This window comes from Zophobas morio, unplaced genomic scaffold (genome assembly GCF_036711695.1).
Source record: "Zophobas morio isolate AGI-343-1 ecotype UQ-CSIRO unplaced genomic scaffold, CSIRO_AGI_Zmor_V1 ptg000012l, whole genome shotgun sequence".
Lineage (NCBI taxonomy): Eukaryota > Metazoa > Arthropoda > Insecta > Coleoptera > Tenebrionidae > Zophobas > Zophobas morio.
Genome location: NW_026972117.1, coordinates 25,048,848 through 25,060,575, shown reverse-complemented (window position 1 = coordinate 25,060,575; position 11,728 = coordinate 25,048,848). Strand labels below are relative to the sequence as shown.

The window sequence follows — 11,728 nt, the reverse complement described above, 5'->3', positions numbered from 1 at the left end:
TGTATATCTCGAAGCGGAATTTAACACTTTTATTAGTTTGGTGATTTAAAAATTTGAGCTTCAGCTTCGAGTTATACAATTATCCCCATCAGTATTTATCATATTAAATAATTTACTCTCCTATCCTCTTCAAATTCAATATAGATAATCTTTTTTGGCACATTTTTTGTTTGATCTAAGAAATTTCCTGATAACCATTATTGCCAGTAGGTATAGGTGTTCATAATTTTAATTTCAAAAACATTTTAGTATGACCAATGATTATGTAACATACTTCGAAGTTTAAGCGTAAGTATAAATCTGAATGTCGCTGTTATTATTTTTATAAAAATCATTTTTTTTTTCACCACAAAAAAGTTTTTTAACGTTAAATATCACAAAACTTGTTAGTTATAATTTGAATAAACTAGCTTTAAAAAAACTGTTTTCATTTTAATTTTACCGAACACTACAGTGTACAGAGTTCAGTCAAACATGCGAGTGTCAAAGGTGAAGTCCCAACGATCTTTGCTCATGTCACTTATATCAACGATGAGTCGATTGTTTTAACGCCACATTTAGATATCACTGACACACTACTGATAGTAAAATCACAATATAACAACGTTGTTGAATTAAAAACAAATATTTCTACGTAAGTTTATGGTTTTATTTATAAAACTGTAAAATATGTTACAATGCCTATACGACCAACAGTAAAATTATTCCACTTATTAAACTTTATTCCTTATGTCAACAAAACACTCACCATAAAAATGATAAAATAGGTACTTAAGATAACCCCCCCTGTTAACATAAAAGTATTGAATTACAACAAATTCCCATAAACATTATACGTTTATTATTTATCATCTTTACAAATTAGCGCGTCTGTGTGTTTTCAGTCCTTCAGCCAATTTCTGACCCAATGTTGCGTCCACTTGCGAGAAATTCTTAATAGCTCTTTCTTGAATAAAGTCGGCGGCATCCTTTAGATGTCCAACGATATTAGAAATAAGTCTTTCCCTCGCTCCTTGATCCAGTGTTTTCTGATAGAATATTCTCGGTTGGCTGTAATTATCTTCTTCTCCGCTATCGTAGCGTGTAGCTTCCCCAGAAACCGCAAACGGTGGACTAAGAGCTTTAGCTCTAGAGTCAGCATCAGGACCATTGAAGCTATTTGGATGATAGTTGGGCGCACCACCTTGGTTGCTAACAGCTTGAGGCCCATCGCGTTGGTAATTGCGAACTTTGAAGGGGCAGTTGACCGGAAGCTGCAAGTAGTTAGTTCCCAGACGATGTCTGTGCGTGTCACCGTAAGAGAACAGACGTCCCAGCAACATCTTATCAGGAGAAGGCTCGATTCCTGGGATCATATGAGCAGGACTGAACGCAATTTGTTCAACGTCAGCAAAGTAATTTTCAGGGTTGCGATTAAGGACAAATTTACCCACAGGAATAAGAGGGTAATCGCCTTGGGGCCAAATTTTAGTTAAATCGAATGGATTGAATTTAGAAGCTGCTGCTTGTTCCATTGTCATAACTTGAATGTAGGTCGTCCATGAAGGGTAATTACCGGTAGCAATAGCGTTGTACAGGTCCTTTATACCATAATCTGGATTGGTACCGCTCAACTCGTCGGCTTTCTTGACATCTAGGTTTCTAATACCTTGGTCTGTTTTGTGGTGGAATTTGCAATACACCGTCTTTCCTTCCGCATTAACCAGCTTGAAGGTATGAGAACCGTAGCCGTTCATGTGACGATGTCCATCCGGAATACCTCTATCCGAGAAGACGAACAAAATCTGATGTGTGGTCTCCGGTCTCAATGTAACGAAATCCCAAAACATATTTGCGTCTTTGACGTGCGTCTGAGGATTTCTCTTTTGTGAGTGGATAAAGTGAGGGAAAAGAATAGGATCACGGATAAAGAAAATAGGTGTATTGTTTCCGACCAGATCCCAGATACCATCTTCGGTGTAAAACTTCATAGCAAAGCCACGAGGATCGCGAACGGTGTCAGCTGAACCGGCTTCGCCAGCGACCGTTGAGAATCTAATAGCAATCGGTGTTTTTTTGCCAATATTCGAAAATACTTTGGCTGCTGTGTATTTCGTGATGTCGTGAGTTACTTCAAAGTACCCGAACGCACCGGCTCCCTTAGCGTGCACAACACGCTCAGGGATACGTTCGCGGTCAAAGTGGGCCATTTCTTCAACGAAGGCATTGTCTTGGAGTAGAATGGGTCCTCGCGGTCCCACGGTCAACACGGCGTCTTTTTCGCCGATGGGTGTACCATGGGCAGTCGTTACCGCAGAGTCATTCTGAAACAAAAAGAGAAGACAACTGCGATAAACTTTGTCAATGATAAAAGTTGTTATTTCGGTTTAGGACGAAATAAATAAGAAATATCGATAATTCTTGTGGTTATGGTTAAGTCGTGACCTTAAAATAAATATGTAATCTTATCTTTGAACAAGTACATCACTATCAATGTTTGTAATTGAAAAGAAGCGTATAAGCTCCTTCAGAATGGTCATAAAGATTTTGTGGACTTATGGCTTAAGGGGGTACTGACTCTTACAACGTTTTCTAATTCCGCTGTCCCAAAGAAAAAACACGTCAACCAGAGGGCGGAGTTTATGTTTACTGTTTCTTGTCCTCTCGAATATATCAATACCTCTGTTCTTTTCGCACTATTACAGGCACCCATATTAAATTTACAAAGAACGATGCTAACATCAATAGTGAGAAACGAACTGGACTGAACTGCTCATAAATCAAAGTGAAGTGACAATTTTAGCACCCCGTTTTAGGTCACATTTCCAAAGAAGATGAGGTTTTTGCCGTAACTTATTAGACAAGTACTTGTTTTCTTGTTCGAGTATCTATGTAGTCACAAAATTTCAGTACGTACGGTTGTGTAGGAAATTAGTGATGTGATATGTGGTATCTGTCAGTCAACTCATCAATTCAAGTAATAATTTTATACACCTTTGGATTTATAATAAGGCACACTAGGCACTGGCCTAGGGCATCAAAGCTGGAGGGGCCCCAAAGCCTTTAGAAATGTATATTTAAAATAAAAAATTGCAACATTTTATTATCTTAGTACTCATTGCCAAATTTTTAATTGTTCGGGTAATTCTTTGTGGTAGGTCACCGCTGCCGACACAGGAAATCACATGTGCAAAGGCGGCCAGTTTGCGAGCAAATCAGTACGGAATACTGAACCTTATAGAACCCGTCTCCTTATTCTAACAAACGTTGGTTTGCCGTACAAACCGTGTGCAAAGTAGTTTCCGAAATTCCTGAGAATTTAAATAGGAGATCTAAACAGGTCATTTAAGAAACAATATATTTCAGCATCGTACAGTAGCAGATTTAGTAGCTTTCGGCGCTTCGCAATTTGTGCAATAGCATTACAATTTGATTTTTATTTTAGTACCTTTGTACTGTAAATGTTATTGTTGTCAGTCATATTTAGAAAAGCTAAGTTTTCAGTTCTTGTAATTTTCATAAAAGTGAACCCCATTACATTTTTTATTGAAGAATTTTTTATGTTTAAAATAAAATTAAAATTCGTAAATTATTAATAAATTTAAAAAGGCCCTTTGACATTGCCACAAATTAAAAAAAAATGTCAAATTGCTGTTAATTTTTTTGAGAAAAAAAATCACACGATTGCGGAACCTACAGCTACTTACCGACCGGTAACTGTAGGAAAAATCTTTCTTTTTTTTTATTGTACTGGTGCGGTTGCAGTGAGGAGTAGGAAGGTCACTGTGACCCCGTCCAGGTTTTATTAGTAAAAAAAAGTAGTTTATTTCCAACAGGAAATATAAAAATTGGAACAATTAATTTTAAAGTGGCTGGTTAAAAATAAAAATAAAAATATATAAAAATTGGAGCTAAACTAGTACACTTAGTATATGAACAAATTATAACATATTACCAATGCAAATTTATGAGTCTTTTTGTAAAAAAAAAAAAACTGAGTGTGGTCAATTATTTAATTAGAAAATCTATGTCGTCTTCTGGGGTTCTCTTTTCCTCAAATCACGAATTGGCAGATTTTTGGGATGTTGAGGATAGAGTAGCTCAGGCAATAAACAATTGTAGTAAAATTGTTCAAGACGGTATTCCATTTTTTGTGACCAAAATACGTCGTCTCTGGAAATCTGTAAATGAAAGGTAAACATATTTTTTTGTTTTGATTATACTGATAGCCACTAGGTTCTATATATGATCGTAGCATAATATTTACCCTTTCAACTTCTATACCGAGAGGTGTCCATATTACAAAATGGCAAATGTCACGCCTCGTAATATGCAATTGGCCCTGAATCTGAAAATAGTAATCGGAAGATTTTTTTAGTTGTATTTTCCCATTATTTGAAGTGCAATATGCAAGCTTTTTTTGTAAAATTGCATCTATTGGTGTCATCTGAGCCGCAGAGTAGGGGCATTTAATCTCTATGATGGCGTTATTGCCTATTAATCCATCTGGAGATGCGGCCAAAAATCCAAAATTAGCGTCTATAAACAACCCGCAAGGTTCAACAGTTACATCGTTCGCAATTTGAAACGCTTCTACGGCCATAGGCTCATGTGTTTTGCCCCAGTCTGTAGCGGTAGATCCCGAAAAGGTACTATACAACAGACTTTTCACGGTCGCTTGGCATGAAGTTGAATGCCTCATTTTACAAATTTTTCCAAAAACAGATGCTGTTAATCGCTTATATCTTTCTTCCACCCAAGTTCGATTGTTACTTTGACCAATAGTCTTCTGTTGCAACTCATTTATTTCCAGTGGTGTTTTTTGAAGAGCATCAAGAAAGGCCTTTTTTTCAATCTCATAGCTGTCTGGCAATATATTCGAAATGGCGGCAGCGTCAGGTCCATAATCAGCATCAGTTTCTGCGGGAAGTTTGATTTTCTTTTTATATTTTTCGGGAAAAAGTTGTCTTCTTGTGAGTTTGTTTTCATGAATTCTCTTCTTTTGAGCCATGTAAGATTTTACGAATTTACCAGGACTTCGCTTCGTTATGGATTTGTAGATCAAATGGGGATATTTGTAATGTCCTGTATTGAAACTGATTCCTGCCGCTTGACACCTTAATTGAAAAGAATCACGACCCGCCAAGTTAATTCTTTTTCCGCCTATAAATTTAGCAACTACAGAATTGTAACACTCTGCAGAGTTATTGTCCATATCTAGCAACAAACTATCTGCATGTTGAACAATTCTGTTTAGGACTATTCTAATGTCTTGCAATAAACCCGTGCGTGTCATGTCCGGAATGTAATTATTTGCACTGTCTTTGTCTGTAAATAACATAATTATTAAACAACAAAAATATCATTTGATTACTCCTGTATGTTTACCTTTACAAAAATATGTAGCACATTTAGAATGATCGCCAAATATGTGGTATATTGAATTAAGAATATCGGTGCGCAGACTGGCTACCTTTTCTTCATGACTACCACTTTCAGAACAGCGATATTTCACAGCGCTTTGAATGGCTGATCGAAATCTTCGGATGTTATTTTTTAATAAAAGACGCTGATCTGGAGTCACTATCTGCCTCGTAGAACTAACTCGTCTAGTAGTCAACTCTTTGAGGTGATTGCAGAAATTACGCAATAGATGATTTCTACACTCAATTTTACGCCGTACGCTTAGCCGCGGATTTTTTTTCAAATTTCGGTCACCTCTCGCCATGCTGTCTGTACCTACTACACTGCAGTTGCACGTTTTCTGGTCTGCAATCTGCATCGACCATAATAATTTCCAGATGTTTTTCTTGGGTTTTTTCAGTTTAGGGAAACATTTGACCAGTCAAGTTATACACACAACAAAAGGCAGCTAAGAGCTGCCGACACTATTGGGGAGATGCAGTGGTTCTGTTTCAAATAACTCCCTCTACACGCCAACCCGTTGGCAGCAACTCGAGCTGCTGATACCAAATCGTATTGTGCAGATGTCTAGAATTTTGCAAAATACAAGCGCATTGTTAACTTTTTACAAATTTTTATTAACCAGAACTGCAATTCATGAATGACACTACACGGCCAGCTATACTTATATTTAATCGCTGAATGCTGTTTATCTATATTTACGTTGAAACATTACAATAAAAACGCTTATTTTATACCGACTTATTTCAACTGATTTTTAGAATTATAAGCATTCATGAAGCTAGCCGTGTAGATAAATCCTTTCTACAGGTACAATCCAAATTTTGTTAAATTCCAATGAAAATTCGACTCGCTGTTTGCAAAATTCTAGACCCATGTAAGTATGCTTTTACGAAGTGAGTCAGTACCCCCTTAAAGAGCAAATTTTACTTTCCAGGACTATTAAGCCATGATTGCCATGGAATACAAGAAGGCCTCTATAAACAGTGAATGGCAGCAACTAATTAAAATATTTAAAGAAACCTTGAACCTGACAAGAATCGTAAGTTCAAATAAATAAATATTGTCAAAGTAAATTATTAAAACAGGACTTTTTTCAATTTCGCTTGTATAAAGTATAATAATAATAAACTTTCACTATACTATAAGCAAGTACTAAAAGCACAATAAAAAGCATAGTGAGTGTTTATTTATAATTATAATATAATACAGTGAATTATTATTGTACCTTGCATCAAGCGATAAAATGTTTACAGAATAAACACGAAAAAACCGACAAAGCTATCCATTTATTAGTAGCAGAAAATAAAAAATTACAAAGTTTTCAAAGATGCCGATATTGTCCCTTAATCCGAGTCTTGTAATTAGACCCTGTTTTAAAATTGCGTAATGTGAGAACGACGAAGTGAAAGTTCTTACGCAGTTAAAAGTAGGTAAATCATTTTTTCAATACAGTTCAGTCATTGTGTAATGTGTAACGTTACAACTGAAACCCTTATAAAATTAAGACAATAATTTGTTGCCAAATTGATTTAACAATGTTATGTTGACTGGTAATTAACAGTTATTAAAATTCGTTATCGGTTTTAAATGAATAATGCAACCATACTGGTTACATTATTTGTAACCATGCAAAAGTTTCCTAAGCATTTTTACATAACAAGAGCGACAAATAAACACAGATAAAATAAAAGTCATTATCATAGAGATGTTAAACACGTCGTAATCGCCGAAAGTTTATAAATGGAACTGAAGGACAGAATTAAAAACTTCTTATTCATAATGGATTTTGCCAAACAAAATGTAAATGAAACTGGCATTCTAAATTATTTATTAGTTTTTTACAAAGCAAACAGGTTTATTAATCCATTATTAATACTTTGACTATTACAATGCTTTACAGATTTTCCGCCAGAACGAATTGTCTTTGGCTTAAAACGCTTTAAATAAAAAGTATTTTATTAATTAAACAATTTACAGAGGAAAGCAGCGATAATGACAAACAGCCCCATATTGTATTACATTTGCATGCATATATTCCTAAAAATAGCTGTTGTAAACAACTTTGTCTGTTTTGAGCTTCATCGTTATCTTTTTTTTGTTACGATTGTTACGTACTTTGTGTTACATATTTCTACAAAGTTGTTATCACTGTAAAGTTTTTGAATTTCAAATACTGTCGCCAAATTTAACAGAAGAACTTCGTGCTGTAATAACTCTGTTTTTCTACGACTAAGATATTTAATTTCTAATTTGAATATAAAGGCTTTCAGGCCACAATAGAACTTAGTATGTAATATGCATAATATTTTCCACCATAGGATTCACTTGACTTACGCTAATTCCTTTGGAACAAATTCAAATCAGGCTAAATAAAAGTTAAATTAGTTATAGTTATTTACAAAACGTTTAAGGGAACGCTGCTTCTGTTTTTTGTGTTTTAATTACAATTATGGATGTTTGAGTAAGTTACCTTCAGCCTTCAGCAACATTATTTTCTTACATTGTATTCATTATCTACTCAAAGTGCATTAATTATGACCTTTCCTGTTAGTAGAGTAAATTCATAAAAACATAATTACTGTAGATAAAAATAAAACTGAATTTGTTGTGCTCCATCCAAGTTGCATTTAAATTTTATATTTGATTAACTCAACAATATGCAAGCATTTCAACTTTTGTTAAAAAAGAAAAAGGTATAATTTTTTTTAGCAGTAGTTTTTGATCTGCACAACATAAAATGGCGAAAGGTCAGCGTGTGACTGTCATATCGACCCTTGGTTAATTCGGTATGCAAACTTAAATTTCGATACAAAAATCGCTTTAACATCTAACGAATTCCTGTTTTATTTAATCTGATTGGCTCCCAAAAGTCCAACGTCTCTTGTAAATATTTGTCCTTGAACTAAGCTATTCATCAATTTGTAAAATGTTACAAATTTGAAAATAGTTTTCGTCTAGTACCTAAGCCATGAAATTTATTTTTAAAATAATGACTCTGCTCTGCAGTTATTTGACCCTAACTATTAGCAATAATAAGGAACAACTACGTATCTGTAAAAAGTATTGTGCATTAGTATGAGCTGAAAGGAATGCCACAATTTATGCGAATAGGACATGAGTACTTCAACAATGGAAGAAAGTGGCTGTACTTTGTACTTATGGGTTGTGTAATCACTAATCACCCCAACATCCCTAATTTATTTTGTTTGGTGTATTTCCACACATGCCACATGAACAGATGATTGAGAATTTTGTAAGACTAAAATTAATCCCATACTACTTTTACTCGTAAGTACAATCTTCACATTGAGGTTGTTTTTCTTGCCGTTCAATTCGCAAGATATAATTAGCAAACTTGTTTTCTGATTATAAAGCAAACGCATTCATATTCAATAGTCTAGAACTTAACAACATGATTGTCTTGTTTTTAAACACTTTTCCACGATTATAAAATAATTATTCGTAGTTAGATATTAAATACCTAACTCAAGATTTTATCATGCGTTAGATTTATAAATCAAGTGGATGATTTCTTTACCTCTATCTCGATAATATGTAAAATGTAAAGAAATCCGGTTTTGCCTGTTTAATCGTTTTATTTTTGGAAGTGGCACCGGTGTGGTGGCACTTCGTCTAACACTTGCATAATGTATACGACGTAGGTACTTTTTAATAGCGTCATTGTGGACATTGCTGTTATCAAAATAATTACGCTTTCATGTCAAGTAAAGTGTGTTACATTTTTAGAATTTAAATATCCGATGACTTTGCCATTTCTGTACTTGATAACCTCATATCACTATCATTCGCGCATTTACTAGTAAAAAAATAACTTACCTTTGAATTGTTTTTGTAATCCGCGAGTTGACTGGCGACCTTATCCGACATATTGCGGTATTGAAATGAAGCACAGTAAGAAAAAAAACAGAGCTTAAATTGTTTGTTGAAGTCTTGTAAACGTTGCCGATACCGACACTGGAGCCTCAACGTTTGTGTGATAGACAGAGACATGCCTCACGCGTTTATATTAACGTGACAAGTCGTAAGTCACGTGATCTCCAGTGGCGTAGTATCAGGTCGCGAAAATACGATAAAAAAATGCTTGCTCATTTTTTTAATTATTATATTTACAAATTGAACTAAAACAAAACATAAAATGATAATGTGGACGATTAACTTAATTGGAAATTATTACTTTCATGAAATTAGACGAAGCATGCGACAAAAAAATCGTCTGAAGGAGCATTTCGGGGTTGATTTTTTTTTCAGTGTACTTTATAAGGTACTCAGCCTTTTACGTCTCAGCAACAGTTTTTTCACATTTACTTATCGTTTTTGAGATATAAACAAACCTCATTCTAGTGCAACCTACTTCACACGATGATAGCTATGTGGCAAATTCGCATATGGAGTAAAAAACTTAAAAACAGTCGTAGTAATAGTATATTACATATCGAGGGTGGTAAGAAGCTAATTACGAACGAAGTTTATACACGAGCGAGCGTAGCGAGCGAGTGATGTAATATGAGTTCGTAATTAGCTTACCACCAGAGTTGTGTCATATACTTTTTCTACGATCTATAATGAAGAATCACTTTCAGAAGAATTTTTTTTGGAAAAGCAAATATTTATAGTTGCTATGGAAACTATTCAAACAGGCACGTAATATATATATATTACGTGCCTGTTCATTCATTACATGCCAGTGGGTGTAACTATGGTTTTACTATGAGACTAGACAGTTCGTAATTCATGGATTACTATGTAGGAGTAGAAAAACATTTTAATGGCAGGAAAAAGACTTTTATTATTATTTTTTATATGAGTCTCTTATAACAGGTATAATTTATTCCAAAATTAAAAATCCACCATCTGTTGAATTCAGTTTAAAGAAAATTTTAATTATTCTAACATTGGGACTATAAAGTTTGCGATTTTCTTCTCTGTCAATTTGAATTTTAAAAATAAATTCGTCTGTCACATACATGAATGAAGGAACCACATACCAAAATTTGCTAGACCATCTTGGAAAATCATTTCGCTATATTGTATCGAAGTTGTATATAAATTTATGTCTTTATATATGTTATACTATTACATTTAATAAAGTTATGTATAATTTAAATAAATGTTGGAATCTGATAAAACGTAAAGTAAAATAGTCCAAAAGCTATAAGGTTATATAACAGGGCTGGCTTTCAAAGCGACTGGTTATTTCGGAACCCTTTGCGGCTGCAAGTAGTAGTAGGAACGAAACGACCACTGGACACGTTATTTACGACCTTAAAATCTGTTCTATTACAAACAACTTAACTTCGACACAATGGGATAATTTTATGATGGCCATATAACCTTATGGCTTTTGGAGTACTTTACATTATTGTTTTATAAATTAAGACGTAACTTTCTAATAACTTCAAACATTAAAAGTACATAATTTAAATACTACTTGAGGATATTAATTTGACCGATTGAAATTTCAAGGTTCCTTCTCTCAAAATGGATCAACGTTGAAGAATAATTTAAAAAATGCCATAAATGAACTATTAGCAGTCTTGAATATGGTGTGTTATAATGTGATACTTAAATAAAAACATCCAGCAACTTTAGTTAAGTATAACAACTTTACAACTTATAACTTGATGATCAAAAGAGTTAAGTCTGAATGAGTGAATTTACGAACAACCTAATAAAAATAGCATGATGTGTTGACGACACAACCAAAATTTCACACATTTCTGATTAGAAAAACATTAATAATTATTGTCTTTGCCATTTCTATTGAAACATCACCTGTTGATTTTGCTTAAAATTCAGCAATTGGTAACAGCTTTCAGTTGATTGATAACGGCTTTTAATTAGAAAATTCTCTGAATATGAACGTTGCCAAATTTACCAACAACAAGTGGTGTTTCAATAGAAATGGCAAAGACTATAATTAATTACGCTTGATGGGAGGAAACTGTGGTGTCGATGCGATTCATTTACGTTTGAACAATTCCTATTTTATTAAACTACAAACTAAATTTAAGTTACTCTTTATTTTTACTTCCGTCAAAAACAGCAAACATTGCCAACTTCTAAACCAATTTAAAAAGTGACATTCCCTAATTCTTTAAACTGCCTACCGTAACTGAAGATCTCTACACATGGTTGCCTATGTTACTGACTGACATTCTTACTTTATTTTTCAAATGCAAATGCGTTGTTACTTTTCTCTCGCAGCGCGAAATTTTAATTCAAACCTGGACACTACAATATCATTCAAAGATTTATTATGTGTAAAACAACCAAGGAAAAATATGTAACAACGAAATTTGGC

At 34.0% G+C, this 11,728-nt stretch overlaps 2 protein-coding genes across 3 annotated transcripts; both read right to left on the bottom strand.

The window, feature by feature from the left end:
* Positions 1–627: 627 nt before the first annotated feature.
* Positions 628–9,410, bottom strand: LOC135128090 (catalase-like). The gene is made up of 2 exons (XM_064054921.1): positions 9,244–9,410; positions 628–2,303 (listed from the first exon to the last, which is right to left on the bottom strand). The coding sequence occupies exons 1-2, from the start codon at positions 9,292–9,294 to the stop codon at positions 855–857; spliced, it is 1,500 nt and encodes a 499-aa protein (XP_063910991.1). The 5' UTR covers positions 9,295–9,410; the 3' UTR covers positions 628–854.
* LOC135128089 (uncharacterized) lies at positions 2,271–6,141 on the bottom strand. 2 transcript variants are annotated; one of them, XM_064054920.1, is made up of 3 exons: positions 5,368–6,141; positions 4,247–5,307; positions 2,271–4,160 (listed from the first exon to the last, which is right to left on the bottom strand). In XM_064054920.1, exons 1-3 carry the CDS (start codon positions 5,759–5,761, stop codon positions 4,005–4,007), a joined length of 1,611 nt encoding a protein of 536 aa, XP_063910990.1. In that variant the 5' UTR covers positions 5,762–6,141; the 3' UTR covers positions 2,271–4,004. The 2 variants fall into 2 exon arrangements, with proteins under 2 accessions (XP_063910990.1, XP_063910989.1); XM_064054919.1 differs by having other exon boundaries at positions 2,271–5,307.
* Positions 9,411–11,728: the final 2,318 nt, after the last annotated feature.